The sequence below is a fragment of the Heteronotia binoei genome, chromosome 12 (genome assembly GCF_032191835.1).
Source record: "Heteronotia binoei isolate CCM8104 ecotype False Entrance Well chromosome 12, APGP_CSIRO_Hbin_v1, whole genome shotgun sequence".
Taxonomy (NCBI): Eukaryota; Metazoa; Chordata; class Lepidosauria; order Squamata; family Gekkonidae; genus Heteronotia; species Heteronotia binoei.
The window spans coordinates 7,778,948-7,805,973 of record NC_083234.1 but is presented as its reverse complement, the minus strand read 5'-3'; the positions used below and the strand labels follow the sequence as shown (position 1 = coordinate 7,805,973).

General features: G+C 47.9%; 2 protein-coding genes across 2 annotated transcripts in view; one reads left to right on the top strand and one right to left on the bottom strand.

Moving 5' to 3' along the window:
• Window positions 1-13,122, bottom strand: part of LOC132580680 (6-pyruvoyl tetrahydrobiopterin synthase-like) — a 19,367-nt gene extending 6,245 nt beyond the window's left edge. The window contains exons 1-3 of the mRNA XM_060251662.1: window positions 12,963-13,122; window positions 5,397-5,540; window positions 4,704-4,726 (exon numbers count right to left, since the gene is read on the bottom strand). Of these exons, the coding sequence (XP_060107645.1) occupies window positions 4,704-4,726; window positions 5,397-5,540; window positions 12,963-13,122 (327 nt within the window). The remainder of the gene's footprint in view (window positions 1-4,703; window positions 4,727-5,396; window positions 5,541-12,962) is intronic.
• Window positions 12,854-27,026, top strand: LOC132580367 (6-pyruvoyl tetrahydrobiopterin synthase-like). The gene is made up of 6 exons (XM_060251119.1): window positions 12,854-13,264; window positions 15,845-15,924; window positions 19,502-19,524; window positions 22,854-22,910; window positions 23,336-23,406; window positions 26,282-27,026. The coding sequence occupies exons 1-6, from the start codon at window positions 13,176-13,178 to the stop codon at window positions 26,421-26,423; spliced, it is 462 nt and encodes a 153-aa protein (XP_060107102.1). The 5' UTR covers window positions 12,854-13,175; the 3' UTR covers window positions 26,424-27,026.

The window sequence follows — 27,026 nt, the reverse complement described above, 5'->3', positions numbered from 1 at the left end:
AAGATTTAGAAGGACTACAAATAAAAGGATTTACCTATAAATACAGAGCATTTGCAGATGATATAATGTTTATAAATGAAGATCCTTTACAAGTTACACCTTTGTTGTTAATGAGAATACAAGAGTTTGGGGAGTTGGCGGGACTTTATATAAACAAAGAAAAATCAAAAATCTTATGTAAGAATATGCAGAAAAATAGACAACAAGAACTACAAAGACTAACGGGTTGTGAAGTTACCTCTAAGGTAAAATACCTAGGGGTAGAGATAACAATGAAAAATATTGATTTGTTTAAGAACAATTATGAAAAGCTATGGCGTAAAATAGAAGAAGATATGCTAAAGTGGAACAAGCTCAATTTGTCACTGTTGGGTAGAATAGCTGCAGTAAAAATGAATATTTTACCAAGGATTATGTATCTGTTTCAAACCATCCCCATTGTGAAAGATGCTAAGCAATTTGATAAATGGCAAAGAAAAATTTCGGAATTCGTGTGGGCCGGGAGGAAACCTAGAATTAAAATGAAAGTCCTGATAGATGCGAAAGAGAGAGGTGGATTCCAATTACCAGATTTGAAACTGTATCATGAAGCAATTTGTTTAGTATGGTTAAAAGAATGGATAACGTTATTAAATAAAAAACTTCTAATGTTAGAAGGCCATGGAAAAAAATTCGGCTGGCATGCATATTTGTACTATGGAAAAAAGAAGATGGACGGTCTTTTCTCTCACCATTATATAAGGAGTAGCTTATTAAATGTGTGGATAAAGTACAAGAAATATGGTGATGAGAGGAGACCTTTATGGATAGTGCTGGCTGAAGTGATAAAGTTAACGGCCAAAACAGTCAAGGAAAAACAACTATCATACAACCAGTTACTAAAAATACAAAGCGGGAAAATAGAATTGAAAACTGCAGAAGAACTAAACTATAAATATGATTGGTTTCAAATGCAACAAATAAAAAGTTTGATGGAGAATGATATCAAAGCTGAAGGAATAAGGAAAGAACAAACAGAAATGGAAAGAGTTCTGCTTGGAGATAATGAGAAATTAATTTCAAAAGTGTACAAATTACTTTTACAATGGGCTACAGAAGATGAAGTAGTGAAATCTCAAATGATAAAATGGGCAATTAATGTAAATAAAGAAATAAAGATGGAATCTTGGGAATATCTGTGGAAAAATTCCATGAAACTCGCAACATGTCATAGTATTAAAGAGAACTGTTTTAAGATGATGTATAGATGGTATATGACTCCAAAAAAATTAGCAAAGATGAACAATAAGATGCCAGATAGGTGCTGGAAATGTAAAAAGCATGAAGGTTCTTTCTACCATATGTGGTGGACTTGTGAAAGAGCTAAAATGTTTTGGCAAATGATTCAACAAGAGATATCTAAGATCCTGGGATATGAATTCAATAAAGAGGCAGAGACTTTTCTGCTGGGATTACAAATGGAAAAATTTCCAAAAGAAGATAGAACATTAATATGGTACTTGCTCTCAGCTGCTAGGACATTGTATGCGCAGTTGTGGAAGCAAGAAAAAATACCAGAAAAATGGGACTGGATTATGAAAGTTATGTCATGGAGTGAAATGGACAAATTAACAAGAAAATTAAGAGACTGTGATTTAGAACTTTTTAACCAAGAGTGGAAGAAATTCAGAAGATATGTAGAGAAAGAGTGGAAAATAAAAGGACATTGGACAATTTTTGAGGATTAAGATTTTTAAGATAACAATATAACTCTTGAAGGGGGTTCTTCTTCCCTATGTTTCTTTTTTGTTTCGTTTTTTTTCTTGATAGTTAAGGGTACCTTTAATATCTGTTTTTTTAAAGAAAATAACACTGGCGGAGGTCAAGTAATTGGGGGAGGGGTGGGAGAAAGTAAGATGTGGGGTAGAATGATGGTCTTTTTCTTAATATATATTAAGCTTTTTATAAGTTGTAGTTATAGTTCTACTACCATATGTTACTAATAAAATTGTTTATTCAAAAAAAAAAAAATAAATTCTCCATGATTTTTTATGGGAATAAATCTCCATAGGGAATAACAGAGTTCCCAGCAGACATTCCCCTCCCCCCGCTTTCTGACGACCCTGAAGCGGGGGGAGGGCCTCCAAACCGGGGATCCCCTGCCCCCACCTGGGGATTGGCAACCCTAGTCAGCAATCTGTTTTGGGGCAACAAGCTGTACTTGGGATCTGAGGCTCCATAAATCGAAGGGAGAAAAAAGCTGGGAGCTGGCAAACACCATGACCACATTGAGTGGGAAGGGTCCAGAGGCTAGGTATGCCATGCTGTTGGGTCGAGTGGGCATGAGCAGGGCTTTTTTTTTTGGAGCAGGGACACATTTGCATATTAGGCCACGCCCCCTGATACCAAGCCATCCGGAACTGCGTTCCCGCGCATTCCTGTTTTTTTTAAAAAGCCCTTGATGTGAGGAGGCCTGTTGACACAGCTTCAGCAGTTAGTTCAAAGGCCTTCCTTGGGGACCTCGGACTTGATACAAGGTCCAAGTTGGAGCCCGGCAGCAACTTTAAGACCGACAAAGTTTCATTCCGGATGCGAGTTTTCGTGTGCTTTTCATCATCTAATGAAGTGTGCATGCACACAGAAGCTTACGTTCTGAATAAAACTGTGCTAAAGGTGCTATAGGACTAGGCTTCCCAATCCCCAGGTCCCAGCGGGAGATCCCCTGGTTTTACAGGCTTCCCCTCTCCCCCAGCCAGCTGGCCAGCGGGGGAAGCCCCACCCCCACAGCCATCATGCACCTCCATGAACAATTCCCATAGGGAATGATGGGGAATTGTTCCACGGGTATCGGGGGCTCTGGGGGGGGCTGTTTTTTGAAGTAGAGGCGCCAAATTTTTAGTATAGCATCTAGTGCCTCTCCCCAAAATACCCCCCAAGTTTCAAAAAGATTGGACCAGGGGGTCCAATTCTACGAGCCCCAAAAGAAGGTGCCCCTATCTTTCATTATTTTCTATGGAAGGAAGGCATTTTAAAAGGTGCGCTGTCCCTTTAAATGTGATGGCCAGAACTCCGTTGGAGTTCAATTTTGCTTATCACACCCTTGCTCCTGGCTCTGCCCCCAATGTCTCCTGGCTCCGCCCCCAAAGTCTCCTGGCTCCACCCCCAAAGTCCCCAGATATCTCTTGAATTGGACTTGGCAACCCTATATAGGACTCCCGCTTTGTTCCGTTGCTTCAGACCAAGATGGCTGCCCGCCTGGATCTATCTTGACACAAGGTCGTAAGAGAGAAGGCAGGGAGGGATAATAAGCCAATGCTCAGGTCTTGTGGCCCTCTCTTGTATGCCCAGGATAATGCTGATTGACATTTTGGGGTCAGGAAAGAATTTTCCTCCAGGCCAGATTGGCCTAGGGGTCCTGGAGAGCTTTTTTGCCTTCCTCTGGGCATAAAACGGGTCGCTGGAGCCATGGGGGGGCGGGGTGGGTGGGTGGGAAGAAGGTAGCTGTGAATTTCCTGCATTGTGCAAGGAGTTGGATTAGGTGACTCTTGGGGTCCCTTCCAGCTCTGTGTTTCTAAAGTGGCAAGTCCACCTCATTACACAGGTGGGCAACCCGTGAGCACTTACATGGCTTATAACAGGGGTGTCAAACATGCAGCCTGGGGGGCCAAATCAGGCCTCAGAGGGCTCCTATCAGGCCCCCGAGCAACTGGCTGTCATCTGCTTCCTTCTCTCTTTCTCTCGTGCTTCCTTCTGCATCACAGCTTGCTTTGCCAGGTGTGCTCAATCGCACAGGAGCTACAACCTCTATTTTCTCCATTGGCTGAGTCTCCTCCATTGGGGAGGGAAGGGGGGAGGGATAGCTTGCCTTGCCAGGCTCTCTCAATTGCACAGCAGAGCTGCTGAGCCAAGCCTCTTTTCCTTCTATTGGCTGAGGCTTCCCCCCCCCTCCTGGTCCCCTGAGGAAGGAAGGAAAAAGCCAGAGCTTCCTTTGCCCAGTTCTCTGGATCCCATGGGAGAAATACAAAGAAAGCACCTTTAAGACTGAGTGCTAATGTTTTAAGGATGTTTTAAGGGTCTTTGTGCTTGTCCATGTCCTTTTTATATCTCTGCTACCTCATAATAAATAGGTACACACATGGCCCGGCCCAACCCGACATGGCTCGGTTTGACAAGGTCTCATTTGTGTCATGAGTTTGACTCCCTTGGCCTGTACTCTCCGTTTAGAATCTTGACAAGTCAACAGGGTGAGAGCTCAGCTGCTTTTTAGGATCAGGAGATAAGGAAGCCTGAGAAATTACATCCTCGTCATTCCTTGGGCACGATCCACCAGGAAGTTCTCGTGTGCAAGCCCCATTTATAGGAGTAGGAACACCCCATTCAGTGGGGCTTCTGCAGGAGAGCCTCTACGTTGCCAGCGGTTGTTTCCCCACCCCCCACCAAGCTCCCAATTTTCTCCAGGGGAACTGATTTCTGTTGCCCGGAGATCAGCGGTAATCCCAGGAGATCTCCAGCCGCCAACGGGAAGCTGGCAACCCTGTTTGGTTTACAGAAGGTCTGTGCGGTCAGCCAATACAATCTTGCACCTGCATTTTTCGTGGCGGTGACTGCAGTTCTGATGTGATCGTCAGTCGCACACAAGTTGTCCGCATTTCCAATACACAAACTGCCCCCAAATAACCCCATAGCCTGTCCCAGACTCACCCACCCTTCCTTGCTTCACTTACTTCTCCACGGACCGTCACCACAACTAAGAAGAAGGAAGAAAAAGACGTGTCACATAATGTCCCCAAGTTTGAAAAGACTACAGGTAATCTTGACATGTTCGCCGTTATCCCACTAGGACATGGTTTTTGGCCTTTTGGAAAGTAAATTTGCAAAAAAGGGGGCAGTGAAAATTAAGGAAATTAAGCTGATTTTGCTGAAGGACACTTGCTAACCTCTGTTGGCAGTGATAGCAAAATGGAACTTCCTATACTAAACCATATGATATTTCACCCCACCTCCTTCCAATATTGACTTCCCCGAAGTTATAAATTTAAATTTAATTCTAAAGCTACCAGTAATCTATCAAAATATAATACTTTTGATTAATACTAAAAAATTGTCCAATGTCTTTTTACGTTCCACTCTTTCTCCATATATCCTTTGAATTTCTTCCACTCCTTTTTGAATAAGTCTAAGTCATAGTCTTTTAAAGTTTTAGTTAATTTGTCCATCTCACTCCACTATAAAACTTTCACAATCCAATCCCATTTCTCTGGTATTGTTCCTTGTTTCCAAAGCTGCGCATACAATGTCCTAGCAGCCAAATGGAACTTCCTGTTCAGAGCCACTATTTGCCCCACTGGGCAAAGAAACCAAGGGGGGGGGGGGCAGATTCTCAGTTCTTGATCATGAAGAGATCCCAAGTTCCTCACCTTTGTAATTGTGGCCATGCCTCCTGCTGCACTTCCCAAACAACTTCTGGTTCTCAGCTTCACTCAGTCTTTCGCTGGAAAGAAAAATTCCCCTGTATCGGTGAGTGGGCACAGAAGGAGAGGCAGGCAGCACTGTTACCCAATCTGTTAGGATTTGGAACAGTTTATTGACTTTTTCTCAGATACACACTAAATACTCGAAGGATGCTGGCATTCTCCTCCAGGATACGTGCATGCAAACACAACGGTCAATGTCAAAGGGCACAGTTGGGAGAACCAACTGTGTCCTATGAAATTGATCGTTGTGTTCGTATGCACGTCGAATGAGCGCTGGTTCCAGAATAATTGAATAATTGTCGGGCGAAGGACGCCACTGAAACACACCCTCTACTGGAAGCGTGTCACTTTCGTTTTTTCACCTTCTGGAGAGGAATGCCAGCATCCTTCCAGTATTAAGTGTACTGTATATAATCATTTGTCTGTTGGTGGATTCTATATCCATGCCAGTGGTTGTGCTCTTGGTATGTATCAATATACTATGTTTTCAAAAACTAATTCTATATATATATGTATGTATGTAATTGATTTATTAAATAGTTCTTTATAAAACTTATCATTAAGCAATCTATTACAGTTAGCATTACCCAGTCGTTGGCGCACTGTATATACTTTAGTCTGCATGGTTTTCCCTAGGTTTCCAACCTCTAGGTGGGGCCTGGAGATCTGCCAGTTTAACAGCTGATCTCCAGCTGGCAGAGATAAACTTCCCTGGAGGAAATGACTGCTTCGAAGGGTGGGCTTTGTGGCATTGTACCATGCTGAGGCCCCTCCCCTCCCCAAACCCCGTCCATTCCCGGATCTACCCCAAAGTCTCTGGGTATTTTCCAACACACACCTTATAACCCTATGTCCCCGGGCTCCACCCCTCCCCAACCTCCAGAAATTTCCCAACCTGGATTTGGCAACCCGAACATTTCAAGAAAGCATTTTACCTAAAACAATCTCTTGTCATCCCAACCCAGGGTGAATAAGAAACATCAGCACCAGCATCCATTTTTTAAATAAATCCTGTGGGCAAATATTCAAAATCCCCCAAGCAGCTTTCTGGGTACTGAGTTATTATTATGATTGTTATCGTTGTTGTTGTCGTTGCCGTTGTCATTGTAGTCATTGTCATTGTTGTTATCTTTCGTCTTCTATCCCACAATCTCCGCAAGTGGACTCAGAGCGGCTAACGGTCAATTAAAAACATTTACGATCACATTCTAAAACGATAAAGTAACAATTCCAGCGTCTGGTTCCATCCAGCAACTGGGCATCTAGCTGCAGACCTGTAGCTACAGGGGGGCTTGTGGGGGCCCTGCCCCCTGACTTCCTGCTGGGGGGGGGGCTGCCCTCCCCTCCCCCTGCCCCCGCAGTGGAGGTGAAAGCGGAGAGATTGGGGGCTGCCCCCCTCCCCCTATGACTTAAATTGCATGGGAGGGGGTACCCATGAGCAGCCGCTGCTCCTCCCTCTACCGTTGGCTGCTCCTGGGACCCCCAGCCATGCCATTTAATTCACAGGGGAGGGAGGGGGCAGTCCCCAGCCTCTCAGCTTTCACCCCTGCAGCCCCTCAAGTGGGTGGGTGGGTGAGAGTGAAGGTCAGGCACCCTGCGTCATGGCGGTGGAAGCCAGGGGAGGGGAGCCCCTAAGTGCCCCCTGACTTTTTTACACCCCCCCCACCAACTTTTAAAAATCCTGGCTTCAGGCCTGCTATCTGTATCCCTCCACTGTCAAAAGGGAAGAAGAATGTTACCAGGCTAGCCTGTGGGAAGCACAGAAGGTCTCCACCCTAGAGAACGTCACGGTCCTGGCTGGTTTCATTGCCGGAGCAGAAGTCTGCATCATCGCTGGAGTTGAGCTGAGTCTCAGGAGGACAGGGAAAGAGCCAAAGGACGGAGATGCCCCAATATAAAGGCCAGTTGCTGATCATGGGAGCAGGCTGGCAAGGGAAGACAGGAACCATGGGACAGCTGGAGGAACCAATTGATTGGCCCGGAAGGAACACAGCTAAACAGAATCTCTAGTTCAAAGGCTCTCAGGAGATGCGTCAAGGAAGTCCCAGTTTCAGGTTTTGGTCATGCATATGACTGACAAATTGGGTTCTAGTCACATGAAGCTGCCTTCTACTGAATCAGACCCTCGGTCCATCAAAGCAGTATTGTCTAGTCAGACTGGCAGTGGGTCTCCGAGGTCTCCAGCAGAGGTCTTGCACAGGGTTTTTTTTTTTTTGCAGCAGGAATTCCTTTGCATATTAGGCCACACCCTCCCGATGCAGCCAATCCTCCAAGAGCTTCCAGGGCTCTTCGTCCAGGGCCTGCTGTGAGCTCCAGGAGGATCGGCTACATCAGGGGCGTGTGGCCTAATATGCAACGGAGTTCCTGCTACGAAAAAAGCCCTAGACTGTTTCACATCACCTATCTCTGGTCTTTTTAAACTGGAGACGTCAGGAAATTGGACCTGGATCTTCTGCATGCCAAGCAGACGCTCTGCCCATGAGCCACAGCCCCTCCACTGAAGCCATTGCAGGAATAAGAATGTGTAGGTCCTAGCGAATTAAGACTCCTGTCTATTTTTTTGCAATGGGCTAGCATGGCTACTCCTCTGAAGAAAGCAGTGAGACATCTCCCTTCCACAAATCCCACCTCCCCGCCCCATTCCACACCCTAAATCTCCAGGTATTTCCCATCTCAAAGCTGGGCAACTTTACTATAAAGCCATTAAAATTTAATTTCAGCGTACGCTTTTGTGGGCCAGAGCCCTCTTCTTCCGATCCACTGCATGGCTCCTTAGTCGGCAGTCACATGAAAAATGTAACATCAGAGTGGGTTGCCAGCGATCAGGTGGGAAATCAACCAAAAGACACTGTGACTAAATTACTCTGGATAATTCACAGAGGATGCAAATTTAATTATAATAGCCGCCAAGCAGGAATAGAAAAATAGTTCATATCAATGCAACCCCAAACAGGTGCAGAATAAGTTCCGAAATCCTCGGCAAACAGCACTTGCGCTGGTAACTTCCACGATGATATCCAATAGAGATATGAAGATGTGTATTCCTTTAATCCCATAGAAGTGCAACAGGGCTGCTAGCTTCCTTCGCCTGCTTCAGGATTCCTTCTTTAGGCACGGGATTATTGAAAACTAACTCGGAAAGAGACAGACACTTAACTGTCATGGGTGCTGGGGACCCTGCAGAGGAAGCCGAGCCTGCAGAGCCTGCAGAAGGAACTGTGCCCCTGCCACCTGCACCAGTGCCCCTGCCTCCTGCTGGAGAAGATCCCAGCCCCTCTGCCTCGCCCTCTCGGGTGGCGCGTGTGCGTGACCGCCTCCATCAGGACCTCAGGGATCGGAGGAGGGCGGCACGCTCACAAGCAAGACGCTCCCTGAGCCCTGAGTTTTGAGAGGATTCTGGCCCTCCTAAGAGCAAGGATGCTTGAGTTGCAACAGGATCCTGGCTGCCTCTCTGAGCCAGCAATTAGCCCAAACGGGCAACAGCCAGCAGAGGGCTATATAGCTGTGGGCTTTGGGAGGAGGCTTTGTGGAAGCAACTAGTCATCTCCCTGATGTTCTAGCATCCACTCCGGCTTGACTTTGGTTCCTGACTCCCTGACTTTGGCTTTGGACTTCTGGACTCCCTGACCTCGGCTTCTGGACCTCGGACCTGCGATACTTGCACAGCGATTTGGATTTTGCGCCTCGGACCCTCCTGCTTACTGGCTGCAGACCTCGGACTGCCCCTGGACTTTGCCTGACCCGGCCCCAGCCATGACACTTAACAATCTCTCCTGTGACACTAGATCTCCACAAGAATATCTAGTAGGCTAATGCTCTCCTGTTTAGTGTTTAATCTCCTCTTTAGCGGCGCCTCTGCTTCCACGGGACTGTGTTTGCAGCCGGGCCAGAACTGCACTTCCGGGGGAAGGTGACGCGGAGGAATCTCTGAGATGTCCTCGGATGGTGGCTCCCGTGTCCGGGCACTGGTGGACACGGTGCGTCAACCTGCTCCTGCCACAGCATCCTCCTCCGTTGCCTGAAGCCGAGTGCCCCGGCGTGCAGGCCCATCTGGAGGTTGTGTCTGGTCACAAGGGCTCTGGCAGTGTTGCCACTTATATTTCGGGACCACAGTGGTTGTCCTGTAATGGGGAACGAACGCTCATCTCTTCTGGGCGCTCGTCAGGTCCCCTTGGCTGCCTCCTCTTTCTCCTCCTCCTCTGTTGTCAGTGCACGGATCACCTGTCTCTTCAGACCTCGGTACTAAATTATTTCGTCAAGCTTTCTCTCCAGCTGCTTGGCCTGTGCCGTTGTCAGTGCCCCTCTGCGCTCAACGGCTGCTTGGGCCACTGTCCGTCGCTGAATTCTATAGTATCAGTAAACTGCCCATCAGCTATATGTAATTTTGCTCACAGCACCCCATTTCATCTGACACTGTGCTTTTTGCACATGAAAGTTTACCTTCTGAATCAAATTTTGTTGGTCTTAAAGCTGCTACTGGACCCTAACTTTGTTCTATGGCAGGCATAGGCATAAAGTACGCAGGGGATGGGGGGCTCCAGCCCCCCCCCCCAGGGTTTTCCCACCCGTTGCTAAGCCCCCACGGGGCAATCAACACAGGACTTGGGGCTTCAAAGGCTGTGTGGGATTTTTCCTCTGAGCTTCAAAGTCAGTGATTGACTTTATGAATGACTTAATGACTTTACAACCAAAGCTCAGCTCCTTAGAAATGCTAATTGAGCTTCCTGTCAATCTTTAGCTACAGACGTCCTTCAATACACCGACGTCCTTCAAGTCACAGTCCTCATATCCCAAATTAGCTGAGGCTGCTGCGCAGAGGAAGACAGTGGCAAACCACTTCTGCTTGTCTCTTGCCTTGAAAGTCTCATGAGGTGGAAAAGACAATGAACCAATCAGCCTTGGATAGGGCAGCAATTGTCAAGATAATAGTGACACTCCTTCCCCCTCCACTTTTAATGCACCAACAGTCAGACTTCAGGCTCTCTTTGGTGGTGGATTCAACATACTTGCTTGGTTCCAATTTACATTTTGGGGGAAAGTGAGATTGAGGGCGGCCATGAAGATTAGAGGCCTTTAAGAACAAAATTTGAGGCCAGCAGCACCTTTAAGAACCAACCAAGTTTTAATGTGGGCATCAGCTTTTGTGTGCATGTACACTGTTTCATTTTGACTGCACACACACTTAGAGTGCGGTCACACGTCACATTAAAAGCGGGTATGTAGCGCTCAAATTTGAACCGCTGAATATTGATTCGATGCAGGGCCGATCAGACGAGCATCCAAGAATGCGACTCATCCTGTTGTCGAGCGATCAGACATCCCATACTATCACGCTCTTTTCTTGGCGCATGCGTGATCAGATGGTGATTCCTGGGAGGGTGGGGGGTCCATTGAACATGCGCCCAACTGTTTGGAGGTGGGAAATCAAATGTTGCTTCAGAGGTGGGTGGGGGAAGGGGGGAAAGTTTCCGGAATTAACGTTGCCGATTCAAACCAGGGGAACTACTTTCCTAGAAATTGGCAGTGACAATGATATCTGGAAATCCTCCACATTGAAAAAAAAGGTTTTTTTTCCTGTTCTGAAAAGTGGGATGACGTTCCACCCCTCCTCCAATCCTGTGTTGATTGGAGAAGCAGAAGCGTCACATCAGATTCCCGGATGATCTGGCAATGCGCAAGTCTGCTGTTTTTTTTTTTTTAAAGGTGGGAGGGGCGGTAAACTTTCCAAGGGGCAGTATCATGCGTGAGCTGTCTAAACAGGAAAAAACTGATCGTGTGCCGCTTCTGTGAAAAACGGCCAGACTTTCTGCACTATCAAATTAACGCGGCATTGATCCTCAGCAAGCCGGGATGAACCCGGATGACGCTCAATTGCCAGATGTGGATGTCTGGACGAACATATTTAATCTGTCAGCGAGACGGAGCTGTGTCGCCACTAATGGTACCTCTGAACACACCCTTATTTTATCTGACATGAGCCTTTTTTTTTGCTATTAATCATTGATCTTATTTATTGTTTTGCTGCTGTTGGTTTTATGTTGTGAGCCATCCTGAGCCCATTTTGTGGTTAGGGCAGGATATGTTGAATACATGAAATGAAATGAAAGTTTGATTTCTGAGTATAAGTGAAAACTGAACGATTTAGGTTAGGTGTCAAGCTCCGGTATCAGCAGCAGCTGTAAACTGTAGCATATACTGAACCCAACATATAGTTGGTAACAGCCAGTTTGGTGCAGTAGTTAAGTGCGCGGACTCTTATCTGGGAGAACTGGGTTTGATTCCCCACTCCACTTGCAGCTGCTGGAATGGCCTTGGGTCAATCATCACTTTTGTAGGAGTTGTCCTTGAAAGGGCAGCCGCTGTAAGAGCTCTCTTAGCCCAACCTACCTCACAGGGTGTCTGTTGTGGGGGGGGGGGGAGGTAAAGGAGATTGTGCTTCAGGGTCATCAGAAAACAATGGGGGGAAGGGAAATGTTCCCCTAAAGCTTTTCTTTATTGCCTTTCACTGCCAAATTTGTGACCACTAGTTTGTCCTATGCACATATGTATATTTGCAGATCTTAATGTGACTATTCTAAAAGTGAATTTCAAAAACAAGATACAGCAAGAGACCTCTGAGATACCACTATAAGCACTGGCCAACTCCCAGCTTTTTCTGGGTTTGGCTCGGTCCATGGGTATTGTTGGGGGGGGGATGCTCCCTAAATTCATGGGGAGGGAGCTTCTCCATAAATTCATAGGTAGTGATAATGGAGGCCCCTCCCTGTGATGACACTGGCTCCTCCCTATGATGTCACTAGATCAAACGTCCGGGAAATTGAAAAGTCTACGCCCCTGTTGGCAGGGGTGTCAAACTCATTTGTTGTGAGGGCCGGATGTGACAAAAATGAGACCCTGTTGGTCCAGGCCATGTCCCGTTGGGTCATGTGTGTACCTATTTAAGATTAGGTAGCAGAGATACACACTTTATAAGGAACACAGACAAACACATTTTTTTAAAACATTAGCACTCATTAGGCTTAAAGATGCTTTCTTTGTATTTCTCCCATGGGATCCTGGGAAATTGGCAAAGGAAGCTCTGGCTCGGCTCAGTAGCTCTGCTGTGAGATTGAGAGAGCCTGGCAAAGCAAGCTATTCCTCCCTCCTTCTTCCCCAAGGGAGGAGCCTCAGCCAATGGAGAAAATAGAGACTTTGCTCTGTGGATCCTGTGCAATTGAGCAAGCCTTGCAAAGCAAGCTGAGCTGCAGAAGGTAGCAAGACATAAAGAGAAGAAAGCAGATGACATCCGGTTGCTTGGGGGCCTGATAGGAACCCTCCGGGGGCCTGATTCGGCCCCCGAACTGCATGTTTGACACCCCTGTTATGGCTTCAGCCCAATAGGGCTGCCCCCTTAGATCTACACACTGAAGATTCCCTCGCTGCATCTGAACTCTGAACAAGGGGGCTCTCATTCATGAAAACGTTTTGCTGGAAGAAAATGGCAGCTGCTTCAAAGGTCTTGTTCGTTACCCAAATAAGAAGGATTGGGGGCAAGTTTGCAGGTACGACTAACGCCAGAGTCAATTGAAGCGCTTTCTGCGCCTGCGCATTTCCCTTCGTCCACATGGCCACTGGGACGCCAAAGTCTAAAGGGCAAAGGCTTCAGTGGCCGCCACGGAGCATGCTCCATCTCGCTTCGCGCATGCTCAGTAGTGCTCGGTAATACTCCGGCTCCGCGTTGCCATGGCGCCGCCCGAGCACCCCGCTGGGCCTAGCCGCCTGGCCCGGGTATCCCGCTGCCTCTGCTTCAGCGCCTCCCACCGGCTGCACAGGTGACGGGAGGGGCGGAAGGCGGGAAGCGCCCCCCATCCCGGTGGGCTCCCCTAAGACAAGCGCGCGGGCGAGTCGAGCTTCCGGGCATGCGCGTGCGTGCGTGCGGGAGCGAAGGGGTTAATCGGGAGCGCGCCCAGAACAGGCTAGGGATGCCAATTCCCAGGTGGGGGCAGGGGATACCCCGGTTTGGAGGCCCTCCCCATTATTCCCTATGGAGACCCATTCCCATAGGGCATAATGGAGAATTGATCTGTGGGTATCTGGGGCTCTAGAGGGGCTGTTTCTTGAAGTAGAGTAACCAAATTTGCAGCATAATACCCGATGCCTTTCCTCAAAATACCCTCCAAGTTTCAAAAGGATTGGACCAGGGAGTCCAATCCTATGAGCCCCCAAAGAAGGTGTGCTAATTTCCATTGGAGGAAAGGCATTTAAAAGGTGTGCGGTCCCTTTAAATGTGATGGCCAGAACTCCCTTTGGAGTTCAATGATGCTTGTCACACAACCTTGCTCCTGGCTCCACCCCCCAAAGTCTCCTGGCTCCACCCCCCAAGTCTCCTGGCTCCACCCCCAAAGTCCCCAGATATTTCTTGAATTGGACTTGGCAACCCTAGAACAGGTGCTCTATCACCAGCATGTTGCAAACGCTTCGTATGCGTTGTATTGCATTCCATACAACAGCCCTGTAAGGTAGGCAAGTGCTGTTTTCATAGGGCATGTTAATAAGGGAAGGACGGAGGCTGCCAGAGTGGGTTTCGGGCAGGGATCGAACCTGGGGCTTCCTGATTCCTGGCTAGGATGCTGCTGTAGCAGCTTTTTTCAGTACCAACAAGTCATCGGAGAGGAAAGGACAGATGTTTGGGGCTTTACTGGTACTGAGGGCTCAGCCACAGAATTGGTGTCCAAACTGTGCCTGGCAGCATCAGAACACAAGGTGAAGTGCCTCTGAGTGTGTGCAGAGTGCTAACTTAAGAACATAAGAGAAGCCATGTTGGATCAGGCCAATGGCCCATCCAGTCCAACGCTCTGTCATACAGTGGCCAAAAAACCCAAGTGCTATCAGGAGGTCCACCAGTGGGGCCAGGACACTAGAAGCCCTCCCGCTGTGCCCCCCCAAGCGCCAGGAATACAGAGCATCACTGCCCCAGACAGAAAGTTCCAGTAATATGCCGTGGCTAATGGCTGCTGTTGGAGCTCTGCTCCATATACTTATCCAGTCCCCTCTTTAATCCATCTATGCTTGTAGCTGCCACCGCCTCCCGTGGCAATGAATTCTATGTGTTAATCACCTGTTGAGTGAAGAAATCCTTCCTTTTATCTGTTCTAACCCGACTCCTCAGCAATTTCACTGAGTGCCCATGAGTTCTCATAATGTGAGAAAGGGAGAAAAGTTCTTTCTCTACCTTCTCTATCCCATGCATAAACCTCTATCATGTCACCCCTCTGTCGACATTTCTCCAAGCTAAAGAGCCCCAAGTGTTTTAACCTTTCTTCATAGGGAAAGTGTTCCAAACCTCCTGCCTTCCTGAGCAACAGGGCATTGCTACCGCCCCCCCCCGCTGGTTGCATTGATTCATGTTCTGTAATCTGCCTTGCGTCTTTGCAAGAAGGCGAACTGGAAATAACACAAACGAAGGAGTACTGTTGAAGGCACTTTCCCCTACAACAACCCTGTGAGATAGTTCAGGCTGAGAGAGAGAGAGAGAGAGACTGAGTGTGCCAATGTCCTCTGGCAAGCTTTCTGGCTAAGGGGGGATTTGAACCCAAGGCTTTGACTCTCTAACCACTATACAATGGCTATGTGCTGCACAACTGCACAGTTGTTAGACACAGATTGCCAGTATTGTGTAGCTGTTAAGATAGTCAGACTAGGATCTGGGAGACAAATCCCCTCTTGTGCCGTGAGAGCTTGCTGGGGGACCTTAGTCCTGTCACTCTTTCAGCTTAACCTACCTCACAGGGTTGTTGTGAAGATAAAATGGAGGAGAGGAGAAGGATGTAAACTGCTTTGGGTCCCCATTTGGGAGAAGGGAAAGGAAAGGTCCCCTGTACAAGCACCTGTCGTTTCCGACTCTGGGGTGACATTGCTTTTGCAATGTTTTCACGGCAGACTTTTTACGGGGTGGTTTGCCATTGCCTTCCCCAGTCTTTTACACTTTCCCCCCAGCAAGCTGGGTCCTCATTTTACCGACCTCGGGAGGATGGAAGGCTGAGTCGACCTTGGGCCGGCTACCTGAATCCAGCTTCCGCCTGTTTCGAATTCAGGCCGTGAGCAGAGAGTTCAGACCACAGTACTGCAGTACTACTGCTTTATCACTGCACCACAGGGCCGCTATTTGGGAGAAAGGCAGGGTATAAATGAATTAAATAAATGAATACATAACACACAGCATTTAAGCCTTGGTTAAACTGCAGTAGAGATTAACAGGGCAGTCCTAAACAGAATTATTCCAGTCTACAGCCAGTGAAATCAGAGGATTTACAGAGAATTGTTCATGTTAGTGTGTGTGAAGCAGAGACACATTTCCAGTAAAAATCTGGTGCATGTAACTGGTATTCGAATTATTTTTTCTTGCCCTGCAGTAAGTCATTGAGCAATGAAGAAAACCAGAAACTTTTTGGAAAGTGCAACAATCCCAACGGGCATGGCCATAATTATAAAGGTGAGGACTAACTATCTGGCTCATTAGTTTCCTGACGCAGGGATGTGTGTGACTTCCATAGTTTTAAAAACCCCGAGGGAGATAACTTGGTCCGAGCTCTGCTGATTCGAGATTCTAGCAGTGTGGGGGTCAGTCAGATTTTATGCTTCACGACCCGGTTTGCAAACTTGTTCTTCTTTCTCTATGTGGTATCTTAACCTTTTACGTGCAATTAAAAAGGTAAATTAAAAGTCCCCTGTGCAAGCACCAGTTGTTTCCGACTCTGGGGTGACGTCGCATCACGATGTTTTCATGGCAAACTTTTTATGGGGTGGTTTGCCATTGCCATGCAATTACTAAGGTCCAAAAGAAAGAGTGTCTTCTGTGCGGGAGTATCAGGGAGAAACTGTGCACCACAATTGGAAATCCTTATCCTGGGCCAGACCTTTGATCCATCTAGATCTGAATTGTCTATTCTAAATTTCCGTGGCTGTCCAGGGTCTCCGAAAGTGGCCTTTCCCAACCCCAGTTATGGGAAATGTGAGGATTTGAACCCAGCCCCTTCTGTATGCGAAACAGTGTTTTATTTCAGCAACCGGGAGGAGAGAAAGCTCTGCTGACGTGTCTTGCTTGTGGTTGTTTCTTGTAATCGCTAGATGGTGTGAGCAGAAGAGCCCTGCTGGATCAGACCAATGGCCCATCTAGATCCAGCATCCTGTCTCATACAGAGGCCAACCAGTTCCTCTGGAGGTCAAACAAACAAGGCATAGAGGCTGAGGCCTTTTCCTGATGTTGCCTCCTGGCCAGGGCTGGCTCACCCACTAGGCAAACTAGGCAGTTGTCTAGGGCACCGGGAGGGTGGGGGCGCCAAATTGGGCTCCCCACCCGCTCCTGGTGCCCCAGGCAAGCACTTAGTTTGCCTGCCTCCTTGGCCCGCTGCCTGCCACCACTGCTGCTGCCGCCCGCCCCTCGGTTCCTGCAGCTCCGCGCCCCCCACGCCTCCCCCCTCCCTGCCGCGCCTCCTCCCCCTTCCTCCCTTCCCCACCCCATGTCAATTTCAATGCCGGAACCGGCTCTAGCGCCGCATTCCGGCTATCTAAAGCCCCCCCCCCCCGTCACTGATCACTTGCTTGGCAGGTAAAACCGCGCCGCGGGGCCTCACAGTTTCTCAGGACCCATGTCCTGAAAGGGCGGCCCCGCTTCCGCTGACTCCTCCCCACCCCACTTCCTGTATGGGAGAGAAGTCAGCAGCAGCGGGGCCACGTGACAGACTGCGAGTGAGGCCCCGCAGCGCGGTTTTACCTGCCGAGCAAGTGATCAGCGGGGGGGGGTGGTGGGCTTTAGATAGCTGGAATGTGGCGCTACAGCCGGTTCCAGCATTGAAATCAACATGGGGTGGGGAAGGGAGGGAGGGGGAGGAGGAGAAGAAGGCACAGAACCGCGGGGGGGGGGGAGGCGCGGGGGGTGCTTTTGGTGGGGGGGGCGCCAGGCAGTGAGTCTCCTGGCACTGGGATTCAGAGGTTGACTGCCTCTGATGAGGCACCGTGTCTTGGGTTTTCAAAAAGTTTTATTAGTTTCAGAAAAAAGATAGGGATGGGGAATAGGAAAGAAGAAAGCACAATACATTCCGGTATTATTTTGCATAAAAGACTTTCAAAAAGCTTAATTCTGCCATTTTTCTTTACATAAATTGTCCCCTATTATTTTGTCTCAACTGTGCATAATCCATTTTCAAATACACCTTTTGTTAAAGTCATCTAATAATTTTGACAATTCCAAGAAAGGTAAATTTTATAGTATAAAATACAGGAAAAAAATAAGTTCACACCGGAGAATCTTAAGAGTCTTGATTACCTAACCAGGCATAAAATTTCATCCGATATTTTCTTGCTGCTGCTTTAGATTTCCCAGCCAACAGCTGGGACAGGAAGTCCAGCTCTGCTGTTTCCAGAATTTCTCCCACCGAGTCCATTTTCGTGGGGATTTCCTGCAATTTCCATCTTTGTGCCAAAAGAATCCTAGCTGCTGTGTTAAAGTGCGACAACAAGTGCCTGAGGCACCGTGTCTTGAAACCAATGATAAACCTTTCCTCCTTGAATGTGTCTAGCCCCCTTTTAAAGCTGTCTCTGCCTCTCCTCTCCACTTCATGGTTGAGGCATCTTCTTTGGGGAACAGCTTCATTGAACTCCTTTGCTCTTCATTCGTGGGGTCAAGAGGAAGGTCTTAGCTCCACATTGTTGCGGGGACCTGCGCTGTTCCCCCCTCCATAAGACTGGACTTTGCATCTCTGGGGGGGAGGGGGGATGTTCCAGCTGGCCCTGGCTGCTACCTTCACCGGAAAGCTTGAAGCGTCTTCGCCCATGGCCGTGGAAGCTCGCTGGGTAACCTTGAGCCAGTCGTGCCCTCTCAGCCTAACCTACCTCGCGGGGTTGTTGTGAGGATAAAGGGGAGGAGAGGAGATTTAGGTTAACTACTTTGAAGAAGACTGCAGATTTATACTCCGCACTTCTTTCTGAATCAGAGATTCGGAGCAGCTTACAATCTCCTTTTATCTCCTTCCCTCACAACAGACACCCCGGGAGGTGGGTGGGGCTGAGAGAGCTCTCCCAGAAGTTGCCCTTTGAAGGACAACTCTGCCAGAGCTCTGGCTGACCCATTGCAGCGGCTGCAAGTGGAGGAGTGGGGAATGAAACCCAGTTCTCCCAGATAAGAGTCCGCACGCTTAACCACTATGCCAAACTGGCTCTCAGTTTGGGTCTCCACTGATAAGAAAGGCAGGATATAAATAAATATGAATGAGGATTTGAACCTTGGTCTCCCAGGATTGCAGTCTTCTACTCCATATTGGTTCTCAGATTTTAAAAAACGACTCCCATCATGATTTACCAGCCACCCTGATGCTTCTTGGTGCCCTGCTCCCCACTATCCGTTGTTGCAGGTATGTAGACTTTAGATCCTAGCTTGGATTCTGCAGACCTGTTTTGCTGACAGCGGTATGTCACTTTCCTCTGGCGGAAGGCAGAGCCTGTTACATCAGTGGGAGGCGCCTTGCGTTCCAGAGGGGTGTAAATCTGTAAGACTGAAGGTAGCTCGAGGTATCCTGTGTTTTCCTGCAGAGGAGGCAAGCTACTGATTATCTGAACGAAGACAGCAATGTGGGACACTTGGGGCTGGAAGAGCTATATTTCTCCCACTCCTCCTGATGAAGAGCAATAATATTTTTCTCTTTCTCTGTGGGGTCCAGGCCCTCCAGATTGTCTGCAGAGTTGTTAAACGCAAGATAGGAGACGTGTTGCTACAAAATGCCTTACTCCCCACTACCAGAGCCCTTCTTCTCTCAGCGTGAGAGTAAATCATAGGCGCCTCTTTCTCTCCTTGACTGGCAGCCATTTGCATTTTATTTTGTTTAACTTTTTTTATTAGAGCAAATACGGGAAGCCGAATCCTGCATTTGTTTTTCTAAACTCTTGCTGAAGCAAATCATTTTATGTGCCTGCAGATCCTTGCTGGCTTGACTTGGCGTTTCTTCGCTTTGCTTTTAATTTCGTCTTTGCACCGTCCCACCTGTGACTTGGTGTTTTCTTTTCTTTATTTCTAGTGGAAGTAACTGTGCAGGGAAAGGTAAGTGTCTTTTCTTTGGAGGCTTAGAATGTTCTGCGTTCTTCGACCCCAGCATCACAGTGCCACGTTCCAGATAACCGCTGCCTTGTTTTGCAATCCAAAATTCCCTTTGGAGGCATATTTGAGTTGTGGGTCAAAAATGTGGAGCTTCAATTCATGACTGATCACTCATGATTCTGGATCTTCAATCCTTCGAGCCAGTTTGGTGTAGCGGTTAAGTGTGCGGACTCTTATCTGGGAGAACCAGGTTTGATTCCCCACTCCTCCACTTGCAGCCTTGGGTCAGCCAGAGCTCTCTTATCTGGGAGGACTGGGTTTGATTCCCCACTCCTCCACTTGCAGCTGCTGGAATGGCCTTGGGTCAGCCATAGTTCTGGCAGAGCTGTCCTTGTGAGAGCCAGTTTGGTGTAATGGTGAAGTGTGCGGACTCTTATCTGGGAGAACCAGGTTTGATTCCCCACTCCTCTACTTGCTGGAATGGCCTTGGGTCAGCCATAGCTCTCTTATCTGGGAGAACCAGGTTTGATTCCCCATTCCTCCACTTGTAGCTGCTGGAATGGCCTTGGGTCAGCCATAGCTCTCTTATCTGGGAGAACTGGGTTTGATTCCCCACTCCTCCACTTGCAGCTGCTGGAATGGCCTTGGGTCAGCCGTAGCTCTCACAGGAGTTTTCCTTGAAAGAGCGGCTTCTGTGAGAGCTTTCTCAGCCCCACCAACCTCACAGGGTGTTTGTTGTGTGTGTGGGGTGGGTGGGGGTGGGGAAGGTAAAGCAGATTGTCACCACTCAGATTCAGAGTGAAGGGCAGGATATAAATCTAATATCATCATCTTTCTTCTTCCAAGACACACACACACCTGGGGGTGCATCCAAGCTGTTTTGCCCCTCTTTGCATGGTACGGTGCTCTTCGCTGGTGGACTTCCTGATGGCCTCTGGGTTTTGGCCACTGTGTGATACTTCAGAGTGTTGGACTGGATAGGCCATTGGTCTGGTCCAACACAAGATCCCATTTATTCTTATGCTCTTATGGAAACATGGCGTTCAGCGTCCAAATACCCTACATGTTATAGGCCATTTCTCTTGCTGTAAGAAAAGAAGTCCGACGATGGTTTTTCCATCTCACAAACCAGCAGCTCTCAAAACTTTTTGAAGCGGAACCCGCTTCTAAAGGACCAACTTCTGAAGTAGCTTACCCCTTGATATCCTCACATGGAGGGTGGCTCAATTTCTAGAGCATCTGCTTGATAAGCAGAAGGTCCCAGGTTCAATTCCTGGCATCTCCAACTAAAAAGGGTCCAGGCAAGTAGGTGTGAAAAACCTCAGCTTGAGACCCTGGAGAGCTGCTGCCAGTCTGAGTAGACAAGACTGACTTTGATGGACCCAGGAGGGTCTGATTCAGTATAAGGCGGCTTCATATGTTCATATATGTGCATGTTCACTTAGTGCCAAACGTTTTTTCTTTAAAATCACTGTTAGTAAATGTATAGCAGCATTGAGTGACAGGCAGTATTCCTAGACCAGTTTATTTATTTTGCAGACGGAGGCACAGGTTTGCCTCCTCTCTGAGCTCCCCCTCCGCTGCCCCTTGGCCTTTTGGCCCATCTCTGAGAGTGTCATGACTCTTTTCATTTCCGACCCATTGTGGTAAGCCGCAGTGTCCCCTTCGTGTTCCCGTCCTTGTGTTCTGGCTTCCCTGCCCCATCAGGTAAATTGTCAGCTGCTCTACTGGGCAAGGCACTGTCTCTGGAAATCCCCACCTTCAGAGGCCAGGGAGGCCTTCCATGGGGCTCTTTTGGGAACAAGAACCCTCCAAACGGTAGAGAGGCAGCATCTGATTTCAGGATAAGACATCTCTCTAGACCAGGATGTTATAGAAGGTCACAAACAAGTGTATTTCTCTACTGCCTCAATTCTTCTGTCTGTCTGCCTGTCATCTATCTGTCTGTCTGTCTGTCTGTCTGTCTATCTATCTATCTATCTGTCTGTCTGTCTGTCTGTCTGTCTGTCTGTCTGTCTGTCTGTCTGTCTATTTGTCTATCTATCTGTCTGTCATCTACCCATCTGTCTGTCATCTGTCTGTCTATCTATCTGTCATCCATCTGTCTATCTGTTTGTCATCCATATATCTTTCTGTCTGTCTATCTGTCTATTTGTGTGTCTGTCTGTCTTTCTGTCATCTGTCTGTCTATTTGTCTGTCTATCTGTCATCTACCTATCTGCCTGTCATCTATCTGTCTGTCTGTCTGTCTGTCATCCATCTATCTGTCTGTCTGTCTGTCTGTCTATTTGTCTATCTATCTGTCTGTCATCTACCCATCTGTCTGTCATCTGTCTGTCTGTCTATCTATCTGTCATCCATCTGCCTATCTGTCTATCTGTTTGTCATCCATATATCTTTCTGTCTGTCTGTCTGTCTATTTGTGTGTCTATCTGTCTGTCTGTCTGTCTTTCTGTCATCTGTCTGTCTATTTGTCTGTCTATCTGTCATCTACCTATCTGCCTGTCATCTATCTGTCTGTCTGTCTGTCTGCCTGTCATCCGTCCGTCTATCTATCTATCTATCTATCTATCTATCTATCTATCTATCTATCTATCTATCTATCTATCTATCTATCTATCTATCTATCTATCTATCTATCTATCATGTGTCTGTCTGTCCGTCATCTGTCTACCATCTATCTATTTTATTCGATTTTTAGCCTGCCCTTCCCGTAGGACAGGCTCAGGGCGGGTTGCATCATAAAAACAACAGTAAAACCAATAAAAGACCAATTTAAAATATATAAAATCTAAAACTACAGAGTGACAATAGAGACTGAAATGGCAGGTTCTGCCTCCCAGCCATGGCCTACTGTCCAAGTCCAGCAGATCTTATAGCACTGGGATGGAATGAAGGGGGGGAGGCCGGTATTTCTTCACATTTTATTATGTTCCCCTTACATATTTGTGATTTGTGACATCTCCTTCAGCAATGAGCTAGGATTTTGCATTAAAAAAACCCCTATCAGAGCTGTGACTTTTTTGGTGTGTAACACAGTCTCCATGTTTTGTATCCATTTCTGGCCAGAATTGTTTTATGGCACTCTTGTGGAGAATGGATCGTCTGAAGGTCAAATGGCAAGATGATGGTAGGACTAAACTCCAGTGAGATTCTGCCCTGCCATCCACTCCCCCGTTTTCAAATGGCCTTAGAATAAAATCATTTGCTGAACAGCCTTGCTGGCCTCAGAAGGCAGCTCCACAGATCTCAGAGGGTGCCCCTTGAGCCTTTCTGCCCTCCGATTGTAGCCAAGGGCCCTCACTTCAAAATAGGTCTTCTTTGCCTTGCAGATCGACCCAGCTACAGGGATGGTGATCAACCTCACAGATTTAAAAGACTATATGGAGGTAATAGCACCGTATTCATACTTGTTGCCTGCTGTTGTCTCTTGGGCCCAAAGAACAGTGCTTTGTGGGGTCCAGACTGCATGAGAGAAGACGCAGATGATGGAGCGCTCTGAGGTGAAATTGCCCTCATTGTCTGAGGGCTGCTGCTTCTTCCAATGCGTAAGTGAAGCCAAGATGGCAGGCGATGCCTCAGTCTTCAGAACTGGAGGCCGAGGCTGAGAGCGTGGGCTTGCTGACAGGATTTTAGGTTGGAAGGAAGTTTTCTGGCAGAGTTTGAGGTACATTTGTGGGAAAGGTGCTGGCTGGAGGGTGCAGCACTGACACCTCTTCGAGGATGTGGGAGTTTTTGAACCTGAGGGATGGAATTGGCACACTTTGCCATCTCCTGAATATGTCCAGCTGACGTCCCATCTCTCTGTTCTCAGGAAGCCATTATGGAACCTCTAGACCACAAGAATCTGGATAAGGACGTCCCCTACTTTGCCGGTGTCGTGAGGTAGGTGAATCTTGAGGCGCTATCCGCAATCATGAGAGATGGGGCTTTAGAGTTCCTCTTGTGCGAACCTGCATTTCTTACGTTCTTTTTTGTGCAAAAAAGAATTTAACTTTTTTTTCCCCTTCTGTGCAAGTCCCCTCACAACCACAGAACTGCTCCTCTGATTTCTTGAGATTTATTGTGTACTCCCTGTATGTTTGTGGCATTTACTTTCGCAGTGAGCTGGAAATCTTGCATTTTTTTTTAAAAAGTCAGAGCTGTGATTTTGTTAGTGTGTATAGCACAGCCTCCATGTTCTATACCTACTTTTGTAGAAGGCATTTTGTAGAAGAACCCTAAAATTTGAAGGAAACCAAAATATAGATCCAAAGAAGGTTGGTGGCAGTGGTGAAGGGAACACCGTTGGACCAAACCGTTGGGCCACCAAAACTGCAGGCAAAAAGAGCAGCTTTTCTCTTTGGTGTAGGCACATAGAAACATAAACCTCAGGGGCCATCTGGTCCAACCCCCTGCTCTCTCTCTCGGCTTGACTTCGCGAACGAAGATTTAAGAAGGGTGCAGTAGTCCACGTCTGCTGCAGGCTCGCTGGTGGCTGACAAGACCAATGCGGGACAGGCAGGTCCGGCCACAGTGGCTGCAGGGAAAAGTCTGATTTGGGGTTGGTGCTGTAGCAGTGCGATTCTTCCTCGATCTCCTTTTGTCCTCAAGACCAGCTATGCGTGCGTTCTCAAAGGAAGAGACAGCCTGGTGGATGGTGTGCCTCCATGCTTTGCGATCTGAGGCTAGGTCAGACCACTGGTGATGGTTAATGCAACAGGTACCAAGGGATTTCTTCAAGGAGTCCTTGTACCTCTTCTTTGGTGCCCCTCTATTCCGATGGCCGGTGGAAAGCTCGCCATACAGAGCAATCTTGGGAAGGCGGTGGTTTTCCATGCTAGAAATATGCCCTGCCCAGCGCAGCTGCGTCTGCACAATGCAGGAAATTCTCTGCACAATGCAGGAAATTCTCAACTACCCCCCCCCCCCATGTGAAAAATCTTTATCGGAGACCCCGAAAAGCTGCTGCTGTTCTGAGGAGACAAGACTGACGGTTCAGGGTCAGGCAGCTTCGTAGGTATGCATGTCCTTTTTTCATGTACCACTGCCAAGACAAGTCTCCCCCATCCTGTAATGATGCACTGGATTTTCCCCCTGCCTAAATGCAGAGCCAGTGTTGAGCCCCTTATTATTCTGTACCTAGTAACAGCTGGCACCTCAAGATCCTCCCTCGCTCGCCATTATTTACCGCCGTCTGGCAAGAGTTTGTTTATGGCACTCAGTGGGTCTGCTGTGTGTTATGATATGGGAAGAGCTATACTCCCTAATTCGCAAACTTCTTCTCACAGTCCTGTGAGAAAGCCTTTGTAGAAAAGCCATTAATTTGTTGCTTTAACCTGTTAACGTTTAGAAGAAAAAAGTCTCCATTTGGTAACTGTTTATGATGCCCTTTATAGTACGCCTGCAGCCTTTTGCACCTCAGTTTTTGCACTGACTGTGTTCAGGGGAGCACCTCGAGTTCGAATAAATGGTTCTGTTTGAAATAACAAAGGCATTCATTATTTGGAATATCGGGCCTTGACAACCACTTTGGTGTCATGGTTAAGTGCGCGGACTCTTATCTGGGAGAACGGGTTTGCTTCCCCACTCCTCCACTTGCAGCCGCTGGAATGGCCTTGGGTCAGCCAGAGCTCTCTTATCTGGGAGAACCGGGTTTGATTCCCCACTCCTGCACTTGCAGCTGCTGGAATGGCCTTGGGTCAGCCATAGCTCTCTTATCTGGGAGAACGGGTTTGATTCCCCACTCCTCCACTTTCAGCTGCTGGAATGGCCTTGGGTCAGCCATAGCTCTCTTATCTGGGAGAACCGGGTTTGATTCTCCACTCCTCCACTTGCAGCTGCTGGAATGGCCTGGGGTCAGCCAGAGCTCTCTTATCTGGGAGAACCGGGTTTGATTCTCTACTCCTCCACTTGCAGCTGCTGGAATGGCCTTGGGACAGCCAGAGCTCTCTTATCTGGGAGAACCGGGTTTGATTCCCCACTCCATTTGCAGCTGCTGGAATGGCCTTGGGTCAGCCAGAGCTCTCTTATCAGGGAGAACCGGGCTTGATTCCCCACTCCTCCACTTGCAGCTGCTGGAATGGCCTTGGGTCAGCCAGAGCTCTCATATCAGGGAGAACCGGGCTTGATTCCCCACTCCTCCACTTGCAGCTGCTGGAATGGCCTTGGGTCAGCCAGAGCTCTCTTATCAGGGAGAACCGGGCTTGATTCTCCACTCCTCCACTTTCAGCTGCTGGAATGGCCTTGGGTCAGCCATAGCTCTCTTATCTGGGAGAACCGGGTTTGATTCCCCACTCCTCCACTTTCAGCTGCTGGAATGGCCTTGGGTCAGCCATAGCTCTCTTATCTGGGAGAACCGGGTTTGATTCTCCACTGCTCCACTTGCAGCTGCTGGAATGGCCTGGGGTCAGCCAGAGCTCTCTTATCTGGGAGAACCGGGTTTGATTCTCTACTCCTCCACTTGCAGCTGCTGGAATGGCCTTGGGTCAGCCATGGCTCTCGCAGAGTTGTCCTTGAAAGGGCAGTTGCTGGGAGAGCCCTCTCAGCCCCACCCACCTCACAGGGTGTCTGTTGTGGGGGGAGAAGATATAGGAGATTGTAAACTGCTCTGAGTTTCTGATTCAGAGAGAAGGGTGGGGTATAAATCTGCAGTCGTCTTCTTTACATTTCTCTCTGTTGAAATTAGCCCAGTTTTCTAGCCTGTCAAGCTTATCCTCTGTACTGCGTGTAAAACTCAGAAATGCGACTGGAAAACTAACTTTTGCGATTTTGCTCCTAGCACCACTGAGAACGTTGCGGTGTTCATCTGGGAAAACCTCCAGAAGCATCTCCCGAAGGGGACTCTTTATAAAGTCAAAGTGTACGAAACAGACAAGAACATCGTCGTGTACAAGGGAGAGGAGGCTGCTCCGAAGAATTGACGCCGTACGTGTCTCAGGCCCTTAATCTGTCATTGGAGAGCGAACCTAATCAGTGGATTGATGAACATTATCGGATGAGCGTAGGCGTCGTGCGCATATTTTTCCAAAATATAATTTAAGGGAATTATAGTATTCCGGCTAGATGTGGCTCTCTTACGCAGCTTTGTGTTTTTGGGATTTTGTGCTCTCTCGATGCTTCTTCGCCAAAACATTCCATTTCTCGAAGCTGCAGATTCTCCACCATTTTATATCTGTTCTGTTGAGGGCGGGAGAAGGGGAGACCAGGGTTTTAATTCCTTGTCAAGATGCAGGCCAAGTATAGTGTCTCTGGTTCAAATCTTGCCCCTTCAGTGATTTCAGCAAGCAGCGTGCAGTCAGCCGCTCTCTGACAGTTCCCCGGCCCTGGATCTACAACATGGAGATAATATTGTCCTACCTAACAGGACTGTCGTAAGGACTTCGGAGAGGTAATTCATACAAAAAGATCTGAACGGTCTCAAGTGCTGTATAAAGGTAGAATAGGAATATCATTGTGGCAGATTTTTTTCACTGAAGTCTGAGTTTCCTGCCTGATCATAATTAAATGCCTTTTTTTTTTGTTTA

Bases quoted from the DNA above. Each gene is read 5' to 3' on its own strand.
- LOC132580367 (XM_060251119.1), top strand. From the start codon at position 13,176: ATGGCGCCGCCCGAGCACCCCGCTGGGCCTAGCCGCCTGGCCCGGGTA. The intron at 15,925-19,501 runs GTGAGGACTAAC...CTTTATTTCTAG, and splicing joins GCATGGCCATAATTATAAAG to TGGAAGTAACTGTGCAGGGA. The intron at 22,911-23,335 runs GTAATAGCACCG...CTCTGTTCTCAG, and splicing joins ATTTAAAAGACTATATGGAG to GAAGCCATTATGGAACCTCT.